This window comes from Dipteris shenzhenensis, chromosome 17 (assembly GCF_047967505.1).
Source record: "Dipteris shenzhenensis isolate YYH24624 ecotype China chromosome 17, Dip_SZ_1.0, whole genome shotgun sequence".
NCBI lineage: Eukaryota > Viridiplantae > Streptophyta > Polypodiopsida > Gleicheniales > Dipteridaceae > Dipteris > Dipteris shenzhenensis.
The window spans coordinates 47,034,351-47,049,328 of record NC_141612.1 but is presented as its reverse complement, the minus strand read 5'-3'; the positions used below and the strand labels follow the sequence as shown (position 1 = coordinate 47,049,328).

Below are 14,978 nucleotides of genomic sequence, written 5' to 3'. Positions count from 1 at the left end.
ATTTGTTCAAGGTCTTGAAATTCGAATTTGACGTCGACTCACTTTTTGCTTCACATGTGATCTTTATTTCTCGCACCAATCTGCTAAATCCGGATTTCCTCAAACCCATCTCAATCCTTTCCTTTGAATTCAGCGAGGCTAGTTTAGGAAATTGAACTTTAGAGAGAGATAGATCTTTGGAAATGGGGAGGAGAGGGGTAATCCTTGGAACTTTGGAAAGAAAAGAGAGAGGGGGACCCTTCAAAAGATGATGTGGCTTTTTCCCAAAGCTTTGAACTTTGAGTGACATGGCTCTATGTTTTCTTTCAATCTACCTTTGCTTTTCCTGTGCAGATCACCTCGCATCGTCAAGTCTCTCCTCTTGCTTCCGCTATGTCTTGCTACATTCCGCTCCTTGCCTGCATGCTCCAGGAGATTGAGAGTATCTTGTTCTTGCCAAGTTTATCTCCAAGTATCTTGCCAAGTACCAGAACTATTAGGCATTTGATGCCAAGAGAGGAGGTATCCCCAAGTTTTACAATTGTATCAACAAGCTTTTTAGTTGAGGACAACTAATTAGAAGCCAAGGAGATGTCACCAATTGGTATTTCTCCCAAGAAATAAAGAAGAGCATTTTGTAAGAAATCCTAGATTTACTATATTTAGAACTGTGCTAAGGAACAGAAAAGAGACTGAGATAGCAGAGAGCAAAGGAATAATGATATTGCTTGAATGTCTGTAGGGTGGATGTGATTGTCATCCATACAATTTGGCCTCTCTTATATAGAGAGTGAAGAGTCACACATGAAAAGGTGTGTACTCCAAAGGGTATGTGCATGAGGAGGTGTGTACCCCTTGTGAAGGGTGTGACCCTTGATGAGAGGGTACATTACAATAGGAATGTCTCTTCATTAGAATGTCTCTTGTGAAGGGTTGTGCCTCATTAGGAAGTGTCCCGTCGAAAGGGCAAGTGTCCCGTCGAAAGGTCATACCCTTCCACAAGTGTCCATTCATTAAACCATCCATAAGTCTAGAAAGAGAAAGGAATACGTCACAGATCGTGACATCCCCTCCCACTCAAAAGAAGACCCTGGTGGAGATAATGAACCGATGTAGAAAATATCATGGTAGATTCTGAAAATACTACTGTAATAGATCAGGGTACTGCTGTAAATCTTCATCGGACTGCCAAGTAGCGTCGGAGTCGTCCAGATCTCGCCAAAGAACAAGGAATTTTGTGATAAGTCGATGTCGAGTCTCTCGCTGTCGATGGTCCAGAATACGCTCAGGAATAAGGAGAACATAATCGTCTTCGATTTCTGGTACATAATCACCTGCAGGAGGAACTGCTTCATCGCCTGGAATGTACGTCTTTAGCCAAGAAATATGAAATGTTGGATGGATTTTACCCCATGATGGTGGTAATTCCAATTTATAACTTAAAGGTGAATTTTTCTTGACGATCCGGAAAGGTCCATAGTATCTGGGTCACAACTTAGGAAACACAGACTTAACCGTCTTATAGCGATGTGGGGCTACAAATAATAGCACCATGTCACCAGTATTAAATTCCAGGTGACGTCTATGTTTGTTGGCAGACCGTTGATACCGCTCTTGCGCTTTTCGCATATGATCCCTGACTTGCAGTAGAATGTCTTGCATTTCTTGAACCAGTTGATCAGCTAGGGCCACTCGATGTTGAAGTACAAAATTTGTTGGTACAATCGGAGTGTGTCCATAAGCTGCTTGGAACGGAGTCATGCTGATGGCACTATGGAAAGAGTTATTATAAGCAAACTCAAGGAGTGGTAGATACTCTTCCCAGGCTGCGAGGCGTGACTGAACATAATGTCGAAGCATTTCTTCCAGAACTTGGTTGACTCTTTCAGTCTGTCCATCTGATTCTGGGTGATAGGCTGAACTGAACAGTAGAGTAGTACCCAAAGATTCGAACAGTGAAATCCAGAAGTGATTGGTAAACTTAGGATCTCTGTCGGAGATGATATTCTTGGGTAATCCATGGTGTCGGAAGATGTGTTGTATAAAGAGTTTGGCTATGTCCGGGGCCTGTGCACTGCTTTTGCAAGCAACAAAGTGTGCCATTTTGGACAAGCGATCAACAATTACCATAATCTGAGTATTACCTCTGGAAGATCGTGGTAGTGTTGTAATGAAATCCATGGAAATACTTTCCCACCTTTCAGTTGGAACTGGAAGAGGCTGAAGAAGTCCTGTTGGAAGTCATCGACTTGCTTTCATTTGTTGACATGATAAACAAGATGTAACCATGTTGATGACATCTCTTTTCATCTGAGGCCGGTAGTATGTTGCACTGAGTAACCGATAAGTCTTATTGATGCCTGGATGGGCAGCATAAGGAACTACATGATGCTCTTTTAACAAAAGACGTCGAACATCCTTGTCATGTGGTACACAGACGCGATCTTGATAATACAGAAGGTCGTCCGTATAAGAATAAGATGAGAAAATCTTTTGTTCGGAAGTCGAAGGTTGATCTTTGGAAAGAACCTGTACTGCGGTGCCGAAGTCTTTATCATTGAAATACTTTCCTTTGAATGAGTTCGGAACATCCACAGATAATGTAGAGATTACCATGGCTGATGCTAGAGGTAACCTGCTGAGAGCATCTGCAACTACATTGCGTAGTCCTGGTAGGTACTCAATGGTCATGTGAAAGTTGGCCAGAAACTCAACCCAGCGTGCTTGTCGAGCGTTCATGACTGGCTGAGTAAAAATATACTTGAGAGAGTGATGGTCTGTCTTGACCACAGAGTCGGCACCCATGAGATAATGTTTCCAAGAGCGATAAGCATGTACAACAGCAAGAAACTCCTTATCATAAACCGGATATCGGGTTTGGATATCAGAATGTTTATGGCTGTCAAAAGCAATAACTCTGCCTTCTTGCATCAAGACTGCTCCTGTAGCGATGTCGGAAGCGTCGGTCATGACCTCAAATGGAAGGTTTGGGTCAGCAATAGCCATAACTGGTGTGGTAGTGAGTGCTTGCTTGAGTTGTTGGAAACTATACTCTGTTTCGGGAAGCCACTGAAAAATTGCTGTGCTTTTCAATAATTCGGACATAGGAGCTGCGATTTCGGAAAACTGATATACCTTTGTATGGTAGAAGTTTGCCAATCCGAGAAAAGAGCGGACATCATGAACATTCTTAGGAGTAGGCCAGTTTCGGATTACCTCGACCTTCTTGGGATCCACAGAGATACCTTGAGCTGAAATAACATGTCCCAAATATTCAAGTTGGGTCTTGAAGAACTCACTCTTCTCAATGTTGATGTAGAGAGAATTTGCGCGGAGAACTTCAAAAACTTGATGAAGATGTTGTTTGTGCTCATGTAGGGATCTGCTGAAAACGAGGATGTCATCGAGGTAAACGATGACGAACTTATCGAGGAAAGGCCTGAAGATGTCGTTCATTAATGTCATGAATGTGGCCGGGGCATTGTTTAACCCAAAAGGCATGACCAAACATTCATAGTGTCCATACTTTGTTCGAAAAGCTGTCTTGTACTCATCGCCTTCTCGTATACGAATTTGATGATAACCTGAACGAAGATCAATCTTGGAGAAGTATGTTGCATGTAGAAGTTGATCGAAAAGGTCATCAATTCGAGGCAATGGATACTTGTTTTTGATAGTGAGCTTGTTGAGGGCTCGGTAGTCGATGCAGAGGCGCATAGACTTGTTCTTTTTTTCCACAAGTAATACAGGAGATCCGAAAGGGCTGCGACTGGGCCGAATGTGACCTTTGTCGAGTAGCTCGGTGACCTGTCTTTGGATTTCTTCATTTTGAGTGTGAGAAACCCGATAAGGAGGTTTCGACGGTGGATTACTGCCGGGAATAAGTTCGATTGGGTGATCCACTGGTCGTCGAGGTGGTAACTGCTTTGGCAATTCCTGTGGAAAAAGATCCAGGTAAGGCTGGAAAAAAGGTTGGTTGAGGTATTCAGGAGGATCCTTTGTTGGTGTCTCCTCGACTGCCGTAACCAACAGAAGTGAAGTCTTTGCTTGGCGTTTACGAACCCACTTCTTTACTTGTAGGACAGAGGCAACTGGGGTTGAAGGAGAGTCCCTAGAACCAGTTAGCTCAATAAGTTTTCCCTGGTGGACAAACTGGATAGTATGGCTGCGAAAACTGATTGATGGATCATAGTCGTAGAGCCATTGTTGTCCGAGTATGACATCGTACCGAGAAAGAGGCATAATGTCAAAGTTCAACTTGTCCGTATAATGTTGGATGCGAAAAGACAAGTTTTTAATCCTGGTGTTGCACAAGAAAGTTGTTCCATTTGCGAGTTCAATCTGATAGTCCATGAGGCTAGGACTGGTGGTCAATCGAAGTTATCGACCACAGAACTGGCTAGGAAATTATGAGAACAGCCACTGTCGATGAGGATGGTGACCGTTGTTCCACGAATCGATCCTTGAACACAAAGTACTTGAGTGGCCAGGGAAGGTTCGGGGTTGCTGGCAAGGCTCAGGTGGATGGTATTCGCCATTCGAACAGCTTTGCCTTTCTTGTCTTGTGCTGAGGTAGCATCTTCTTTTGGGGAAGTGCTAGGTTCCATATTAGAATTTTGCTTTGGTCGCTTGGGACAATCGAACCATCTATGGTCGCCTGTACAGATGGTACAAAGTCCTTTTGAGCTGGAGTTGTTCTTCTTGTCAGTGGCCGCACCTTTATGTTGGGGTTGTCGGTAATGACTTTGTGAAGAAGAAGAAACACGATCCTTGGGGGAGTGCTTCTATTGGAATCCAGCAAATGATTTCTGAAGCTTCTGGGGATCTTGAGACTGTCGCTGACCTTGATTACCGAAGTTTTTGCGAAACCTGGTATTATCTTGAGGGCGAGCACCTTTGACCATAGGAGAGTTCTGTGTGCGATTAGCACTCTGCTTCCCTGTGTTGAGGAAATCGGTAATGCGCTCCGCGTAAGCAATAGCGCCATCTGTGGTGGTGATATTGGCTTTAAGAACATCAATGCGTAACGAGGGTTGTAGGCCTGAGATGAAAGCATGAAGGCGATCATCCTCAGTTAAACCATCAATCTCTAGCACCAATGTGGTGAACTGAGAGATATAAGAAGACAGGGAACCCGTTTGCTCCAACTGTCGAAGTTTTGATCGTGCTTGGAAGTCCGCATTGGCAGGTACAAACTGCTTACGGAGCACGTGTTCAAAACGTTCCCAAGTTAACACACTTTTTCCGTCCTTTAAGCGTCTTTGCCACCATAGAAATGCTGTATCCTTCAGGAGGGAGGCTGCCAAGGCGATCTTTTTGCCTTCCGTGAGGTCAACAGTGTCAAAATACATGCGCATTTTGGCGAGCCATTGGTCAACAGTTCGGCGATTACATTGACCAGTGTAGGCTTCCGGAAGTTTGACGTCAAGTCGTTTTGTTTTGGAAGCTTGAAGTAATCGGTAGAGAGTACGCAGTTCAGTATTTTCTACCTCGGGGGGGAAAGAGTCCGCATCGTCGTCGGGTTGCGTCACGTCGTCCTCTGTATGTGCTGGACTTCGAGAATCTTGGAGTTGTTGAACTTTTTGAACCAGGTCGGAGATGCTGTCCTGAAGCTGAGATATTTGAAGTTGCAATAGAGATTCACTTTGGGTGTTGCCTTCAGGGGTCTTTTTGGGACTTGATTCTTTAATCTCGGGAGAGGCTTCACGCGAGCGGTGCGACATGTCGGAAATCCCTGTGAGAGAGGCGCGAACTTGCGCTCTAGTTTGTACCATCCCTGAAAGAGGATTCGGGCTGCTCCCTGAGGTTGCTCATATTGGAGGGGGCAGGCGAGGCAGGATGGAACCACCCGTGGAAATCTGGTAAGGGAGGTCCTGTCGGAGGTAACACTGGAGATTCTGAAAAAGGTGTTACTGCTCGTGATAAGACAGGGGTAGGTAGCAGAGTCCACGGATCTAAAAAAGGGTAAGGAGCTGCTGTCGGAAGAGGAGGATATCCAAGGGAGGGAGTGCCTTCAGGATGTAAATACTGACTTGGAGAAGGTACACCCTGTAGAGGAGGATATCGAGGAGCTGAAGGAGGTGGAGAGTACCCTGGGGATGCCGAAGGTGAAGGGTAAAACTCTCTCCAGAAATGAACAGCAAACTCCTGAGGAATATCGTGTTCTGGATATCGTCGTGTCTCATGGAACACAACCTGTACTGTGCTGAGGAAATAATGTAATTGAGGTGCCTCACGCAGAAGGTAGAGGATGTGATCCAAGTCACTCGGAGGGCACGTGACACAGAAGACCCAAGATGCAAAGGCTCCAAAATGGGCTGGCTGTGCAATTTGAACACGATATTGTGTAGTAGCAGGTGCCTAAGGTGTCCTTGAATGGCCGGGTGAATTACCAGGGGTTTCCATGCTTTAATGTGGATTCTTTCATTTGCTGTAATTTGTTAAAAAGAATCCTGAAAAAGCAGATTGGAAAGACTCCAACTGGCAATACTTTAATCTGCCAAGTGATTGCGTAGAAGAAGGCTGCAAATCGTTGTCCGGAGGTCCATGTTGCAGTGTTTTGCGAGGAGTGCTCCAGGCTGGTCTGGTCCGGGCTGTCAACGGGCTGTCTTCATTGCGAGAAATGTGGCAACTGGTGCTGAATTGGCAGGGTGTAAATGGCGAAACAAGGAGAGGGCAGCAGACTGTCAGGAAATCTGGTATGCAGGGCTGCAAATAAGGAGTGGACTGTCAGCGAACATGGCGAGGTAAGGGCTGGCTGGCAGCGCAGGCTGAAGGAATGTGCTGTCCGTACAGCGTGTACGGGACAGGCTGTACGGCCTGTACGGCAGGCTGTACGGCCTGTACGACAGTCAGCACCAAAATCGTACGGACTTCCTGCGCGAAATGTACGGCAGGGAAGTACGGCTGATTGCGCAGCGTACGGCTGGCTGCAAAGAGAGTACGGCCGTGATGACGCAGTTTTTGGTCGTGATGGCGCAGGTACGGACGTCCGTACGGCTGACGTAGGCTATTGCGCAGGCTGGCTGATCAGAAATTCATACGTTGCAGTTTTTTTTTTTTTGGCTGAATGCTGCGACGATTCGTTGGGCTGCCTAAAGGGTTATTTGCCCCAAATTAATTTGGGGGTTTATTTAACCCTAGGGTAGTTAGGGTAAACCTAGGGGTAGGGGATGGGTTTAATTTTTGTCCCTTTTTACCCCTCTAGGTACCCTTTTTGTAGGTACTTGGGCCTAGGAGGTGTGCCTATTCGAAGGGGTGTGACCCTTGGAATAGGTGCACCTGTTCATGAGGGGATATGTCCCTATTGTTAAAAGGGGTGTGACCCTGCATGAATAGGTATGTCCCTTTGCCCACGATGGGGTATGTCCCATGAGTGAGGAGTCGAGACTCGTCACCAAAAGGTGTGTCCCATGGTGGAAAAGGCGCGTCCCTTGGTTTTGGGACAGCCCAAGCACCTTAAAGGACACGATTTTGGTCGTGTCCATTCACATCAACTTGTGATGTGAGGGAGATGGAGAGGCCAGGATGACTTTAGGCGTTTGAAAATTTTACGCTCATCCTCTCCATCTCTTCCATGCACTATGTGCACGGATATCCTTCTAGCGGCAAAAATGTATCAGATCAGCGCTAGAAGGTGGGGGGCATTTCCTACAGGCAGGAGCGAATTTTGCTCTGATACCACTGTAAGAAATCCTAGATTTACTATATTTAGAACTGTGCTAAGGAACAGAAAAGAGACTGAGATAGCAAAGAGCAAAGGAATAATGATATTGCTTGAATGTCTGTAGGGTGGATGTGATTGTCATCCATACAATTTGGCCTCTCTTATATAGAGAGTGAAGAGTCACACATGAAAAGGTGTGTACTCCAAAGGGTATGTGCATGAAGAGGTGTGTACCCCTTGTGAAGGGTGTGACCCTTGATGAGAGGGTACATTACAATAGGAATGTCTCTTCATTAGAATGTCTCTTGTGAAGGGTTGTGCCTCATTAGGAAGTGTCCCGTCGAAAGGGCAAGTGTCCCGTCGAAAGGTCATACCCTTCCACAAGTGTCCATTCATTAAACCATCCATAAGTCTAGAAAGAGAAAGGAATACGTCACAGATCGTGACACATTTATCAGATTGACTATGGTCAAAGAAAGCTGACTTTGGTTCACTAGAATAAGTTTTACTACTTTTGCTTTGCATTGTAAAAGAGAACCGTGGGGACGCCCACAAGGGACTAGGATTAGTCCAAGAACTAGGAATGCATGCATTTCGCTATCCTTTAATGGGTTAAAGTCTTGGAATTCGTTTGTGCCATGTGTAGGACCTAAGAGAGTGCAAAAGGACCCAAGAGTGGGGAGAAAAGTGTAAAAAGCAGGTCCCACAAGGCTCAAAAAGTAAAGACAAGTGGGCGCCTCATTAAAAGGAGGGCCCACAAGATTAAAAGGCACCTAAAAGCTCCAGAGCACCAAATTTAGAAGGAAAAAGACTAAAAGCTTGGCTTTTTGTAAAAGTAGCTTTAAGAAAGCAAGCCCTAGCTTTTTGCTAGGCTTAGTCTATAAAAGAAAGGCCTCTGGCCTCCTAGATCCATTCAAGATTCTACTCAAACTTATGGTCTTTCATGAGCCAGTTGTACAAAGATTATTCTATTGCAATAAAGACCTTCGGGGGGATCCAACCCTTATTTTTGGGCCCTAGTGTGGTGTCTTGTATTCTTTCTCTCTCCTAGACCCCTCTTTCTATTGCTGCGATTCAACTTCTACTCCTCCTGCTGAGTTGCAATTCATTCCAGCATCATATCTTCGACTCTCTGACGTGTACAAGTGCCCGGAAAGAGTGCAGCTGCAGCAATCTAGTTCCCAGCCCTTCTGGAAGATCATTCGATTTGAGAGAATTCTCAAAGAAAGAGGATAGGGAAAGATTCCAAGAAACAGTTTTATTAAGGCTAAGTATCTCCTTTATGTTGATAAAGTCTACCTTATGAAGATCTAACCCTTGTATGGCAATACAAGGAGAAAATTTGACTGTTTTCTTGAATTTGTTTCAGGAAGACACCTCTCATGAATGAGAAGTCAATGAGTGTGATATGCCCAAATCTTGGCCATGGCCCATGTGATTTATTGCTTCCTTTTTATTCAGATTTCAAGATAGAGTTGCAGCCAAAGAAGCCGAGGGGAATACAGAGCCCTTGGAAGAAGCAATCATTTCAGAACTATCTCTAGTCCGGCTTGTGAAAGTCAAAGAAGAAGCAGTCAACTCCAAGTGAAACGGGCATGGATTTGCCAAGAATGAAGGACATTATAAATACTGGATGGGAAACTTCTCTGAGTGTATCTACAGACATTATGTTGCTTCTTAGAAACAAAGATGTCAAGAGCTTGGTCATTCCAAGGAATTTGGAACAATAATATTGATATATGGCACCAAATCGAAAGGACTCAAGTGGGTTGATCATAGCAAGAGGATTATTGCATAGCAGTGGCATGGAAAGTGCATGGATGGAATAATCCATGCAGAATCAGAAAGGACCTATGGCTGCCCAGTGCTCTTAAAGAGTAGGAAACACCAAGAAAAAGAAGGGCCCATGGCTGCCCAGTGCTCTTAAAGAGCAGGAAACACCAAGAAAAAGAAGGGCCTATGGCTGCCCAGTGTTCTTAAAGAGCAGGAAATGCCAAAGAAAAGCAAGAATCTCCACGCAGAAAGCAAGTGTTTTAGATGCAGAAAGAGGGGTGTGTGGCTGCCTAGTGCCCTGGAGGGCTAGTCGGCCAAAAGGAGCAGAGAATGCCACATGATTGATCTAAGTCAATGATCAGAAGTTACCAGATTCCAAGATCCACTTTAGAGGAAGAGATGGAGGAGACCCTCCAACAAGAACAGACTGTGTACCGCACAAAGAAGGAAAGCACCCGGAGGCAAGTTTATCTACGGGTATCTTGCCCAGTACCAGAACTATTAGGCATTTGATGCCAAGAGAGGAGGTATCCCCAAGTTTTACAACTGTATCAAGAAGCTTTTTAGTTGAGGACAACTGATTAGAAGCCGAGGGGATGTCACCAATTGGTATTTCTCCCAAGAAATAAAGAAGAGCATTTATCAGATTGACTATGGTCCAAGAAAGCTGACTTTGGTTCACTAGAATAAGTTTTACTACTTTTGCTTTGCATTGGTAAAAAAGAACTGCAGCGATCCAATTCCCAGCCCTTCTAGAAGATCTACTTGCTGCAATTAGGGTTTCCAGCCCTACCTGGTGCCCAGAGATGCTGCAAATTGACTCCAAAGCACCTAGACCTGCTGCAAATTGATTCCAAGGAGCCTAGCACTGCTGCGATTTGGTCTAAGGGTGCCCAAGATCCTCTACAAGCTATTCCAAGGAGTAGAGCCATATTGCAATTTCTTCCAGAAGCTGTTTTGTGTGTTGCAAAATGCTCTAAAGTATCATAATAGCAGTGATTTTATTGCTAAGTATTTTGAAGTATCTTAAGGTTTGGTTACACCTCTCATGGGCTTCCCTCTGCACCTCTACATTAATGCCTAGGCCTAGGGATAAACCTAGACCCGATCCCTCAAAGCCCAAGTGCTGTCGTTGAGCCCTCTGCTTTCCCACCTCACCTCAATCAAGCCATGGGCTTCCACTATTATTGTGGCATAAGATCAGCAAGATCTAAGCAACATGTGAGGTTCATCAGCTTCACAAAAGGATCTGGAACCTCTCACCAATCTGCTCTATGTTGGACATGTGTACAGTCATCGATGAATCAGTGACTCCAATCTTGGGGTCCGTGTATAATCACCAAGAACAACACAACTCTTACCAGATTTGTTGTCTCTGACTCAGAGTCTTGCCTCTTTGGCTCCTCCCCTTTCTGCTGATCCGCACTCTTCGTCTGACATGGCCACACAAGATGTCCAAGGTGATCACAGTAATAGCATTTTCTCTTTTCCCTGTTGTCAATGTCAGAAGAGCTGCGGTTCCCTGAAGAATCCTTCTAGTTTTGCTTATCCTTACAAGGTTTGCCTTTACCCTTCCCTGAAGCGGTAAATGCCTTCTCTCCACCATCTACATCCTGAAACATTAACCTGGCTTCTTCCTGGAGCAACAAAGGACAGAACTCCTCAAATGTGAGAGGCCTTGACCTCGAGTCATCCAGGTTGTCACCAGCCAATTAACGCTGTGTGGAAGCTTGCTACAAAAAGCATGGTAAGGTGATCGCTATCAACATTCTGGCCCACCGCCAAAGTGACAGATTCTCCCTCTCCCAAGGCCATCAAGAATAACTATCCATGCTGCATTATTAAAACAATCTTGGTGCCATTATTCCTCATTTGAACAAGCTGAAACGATAAGTGTACCACTTCCAATCCATGCTTGAAATTTCCTCCAACAAAAGAGTCATATGTTGAAACAATATATCTAGGTGAAGTCAGGAACATATCCAAACTCATCTTCTAAAAACACAACAAATAGTGCAGTTTCAATCTCATGGTACTCACAAGGTTGAAAACCATAAACTCCATCACTTACCAGGGACTAACTACTATGACATCCCCACCGACATCACTCAGCGCCCAGCCTTGGGTGCAGACCATAGTATAAACATATGTGTCACACATACATAGCCACATATGCTGAGGATCAATTTATACGAAGGTCCGAGTTTCTGTCAGCACTCCAGAGCTGAAAGGCAGACTAAGCCATGCCAAGGCTAGAAGTCTAAGCAACATGTGAGGTTCATCAGCTTCAAAAGGATCTGGAACCTTTGGCCAATCTGCTCTATGTTGGACATCTGTACAGTCATCGCTGTACCAATGACTCCAATCTTGGGGTCCGTGTATAACCACCAAGAACAACTCAACTCTTAGCAGATTTGTTGTCTGGCCTTTCTTCTTTGGCTCCTAACCTTTCTGCTGATCCACACTCTTCTTCTGACGCTCCGACACAAGATGTCCAAGCTGATCACAGAAATAGCATTTTCCCTTTTCTTTGTCAATGTCAGAAGTGCTGCCGTCCCCTTAAGAATCATTCTTGCTTGGCTTATCTTTACAAGGTTTGGTAAATGCCTTCTCGCCCCCATCTAGATCCTGCAACTTCGATCTGGCTTCTTCCTGGAGCAACAAAGGACAGACCTCCTCAAATGTGAGAGGCCTTGACCTTTCTTGAGTCATCGGGGTTGTCACCAGCCCATTGAAGCTATGTGGAAGCTTGCTGAGAAACAGCATGGTAAGGTGATCGCTATCAACCTTCTGGCCCACCGCCGCAAGTGACAGATTCTCCCTCTCCCAAGAACATCGAGAATAACTGATTCTGGAAAATAACTATCACTGCTGCATTGTTAAAACACACACATCGGGCAGCTTGAACCTCATGACAATCACCCACAAGGTTTAAAACTACTCCATCTTGGCCCCATTATTCCTCATTTGAACAAGCTGAAATCAGAAATGCAAATGAAGCTGACCGGTGCATCATGTCTTGAAGATAAGTGTACCACTTCCAATCCATGCTCAAAATTTCCTCTAACAAAATAGTCATATGTTGAAACAATATATCTAGGTGAATTCGGGAACATGTCCAAACTCATCTTCTAAAAACACAACAAATAGTGCAGTTTCAATCTCGTGGTACTCACAAGGGTTGAAAACCATAAACTCCATCACACATAGCAGCAGGGACTAACTACTATGACATCCCCATTGACATCATCAGCACCCAGCCTTTGGTGCAAACCGTAGTAAACAGATGCTGTCACACACAAATAGTATCTCAGCTTAAAAAGATAGCCGATATGGCAGTGGGGATCTTCGTACTAAGTTTCTGTCAGCACTCCAGAGCTGAAGGGCAGACTCAGCCGTGCCAAGGCTAGAAGTCTAACTAGTCCACATTCTCTTTGTTCAAGCTACAACTCTTGTGAGACTAGTATCTCAGCTTAAAAAGATAGCCGATATGGCAGCGCCCCCCACGACATGTATTGAAACAACCATAGTTCCACTCTTCATGTACCTTCTGTATGTGTTGGCATGCACATCCGTGACACTAGCTTAAGGCAAGATATCAATTGCACTGTTCATCCTCTTCCAAATAGTCATTAAGAAATGCAGATTTGACCACCATATGGAAGATACGTTGCGCAGTCCCAGCAACACGGCCTTACAGCTACCACATGCCACGTCAGATACAGCAGCTCTGGTCTGCCAGGGCAAGAGTCAGCTCTCCAGATTTCACGTAAGCCAGGCGGGGGTCGGCCCTATAGACTAAGTCGGCCAGCAGCACAAGGAGAGTGAAATAGACCTATTAAAGGGGCTTTCCCAATTCTTCAGTGCTCATCTCCATCAGCAAAGCAGTAGGCATCAGAAGGGAGTTGAGCCACTCTCCAATCCACCCCCTGAAAGCAGGCCTTCTCTAAATTTGTTAACATTTGAGCCGTACTCTTTCCTGTTTGCATCATCGTAACGATCCTGAGGCTGGTTACACATCAAAGCCACGCCCGCCCAGATAAATATATTGATGGGCGGGCGGGGTTACATATACACTGCCTTGCCCCGGTGCTCCCATGTTCAGGCAGTTCCACCTTTAGAAAGGGTCAGTTGCACCCAGAATTGAGTCATAGCGCCATCACTCGCGTGTATGTTCTCAGTTAGTCTTTACGCTTCTGCAGTCAGTCAGTCAGCACGGACAAGTTTGTGAAAGAAGAACTTAGCTTGCATGTCTGTTACACAGCTACCACCAACAACTATAGAGTGGTTGGTTACGAGAGACCCACCTACCCTTCCTTGTGAGACTCAACCTAGTGAAAAAGCAGCACGGACAAGCTTGTGAAAGAAGAACTTAGCTTGCATGTCTGTTACACAGCTACCACCAACAACTATAGAGTGGTTGGTTACGAGAGACCCACCTACCCTTCCTTGTGAGACTCAACCTAGTGAAACAGCTTGCAGTTTGAACACATGTAGCACTGTTTTCACGTTATTGAAGATGTTATCATATTGGGAGTGTTGCGAGTCAGGCAAGAGCACCTCCATTCCTCTTATGTAGACACCAGAATCACAATCGGATGATGAAAAAGTGGCAGGAGCATAACTCAGAATGGAGAAAGGTGAAGTATAGAGGACGTATTCCCTCATTTAAGCGATCCAGGATATCACTTATCATTAGGTTCATTAGACTTTGTCTTATCCTGAAAACTGGTGAATCACATATTTCACTTCCGCGAGCTTGATCCACAAAGGCTAGCAGAAACTGTACTTTTCAATCACTCCACCATTGAGGACACTGTGCTCTGCGAATCACAGATTGTACTTCAGGAAACTGATCGTCAATCATTGCAAAACGGAGAATTATTGTACTCCCGGAAACAATCCATAAAAACGGCCGAAAGATGAAATGCAGGTTCTTTTGCTAAGAAAAGAGAGGGCCAAGCGTTTGAAATCGCAGCTGCATGTGTTGTGTAAGAACTCGTAAAGAAGGAAAGGGAAGCTGAAAAGGCTGATGTAAGGAGAGCAAAGGCAGAAAACAAAGCAAGAAATGATACAGGAAGCAGAAACAGAGCAAAGGGGAAGGGGAAGGTGACCTTATTGAAGAAGATCTGGGCGCTAGAGAGGAGAATGTAGAGGAGGAGGTAAGCGTAGGTGAGGAGGAGGCGAGGCAGAGGCATGGTGAGCAAGTCAAGTGAACGTTGTTGAAGGATGAGGGGGAGAAATGTTTCATTTCCTTTTTTTTGGAGCAAGGCCTGTTTTGTTGTTGTTGTTGTTGTTGTTGTTGCTCAAGTTTCAACACTCCAAGTCTCGAGAGAATGTTGCACGATGAAGAGAATTTTGCCATTTAAGAGCTCATTCCCATCCTCCCGAATCCTTCCTCCCCAAAACATCCATCAACTTCATTTGTAATTCCCCTCTTCTACTACAATCCTTTGAGGAGCACCCATTAACCCCTCGAAAATGGAAGAGAATACGCGTAAAATTCGCTCAAAGTTGCAACCAACCACAATCTCCATTTCACTTTCATTTTCACGAGATT

At 45.0% G+C, this 14,978-nt stretch overlaps 1 protein-coding gene across 1 annotated transcript in view; it reads right to left on the bottom strand.

The window, feature by feature from the left end:
• The window catches only part of LOC147892196 (putative sugar phosphate/phosphate translocator At3g14410), a 38,794-nt gene extending 24,044 nt beyond the window's left edge, over window positions 1-14,750 (bottom strand). Inside the window, exon 1 of the mRNA XM_087388235.1 lies at window positions 14,533-14,750. Coding sequence (XP_087244361.1) covers window positions 14,533-14,616 — 84 coding nt within the window. The 5' untranslated portion in view covers window positions 14,617-14,750. The remainder of the gene's footprint in view (window positions 1-14,532) is intronic.
• Window positions 14,751-14,978: the final 228 nt, after the last annotated feature.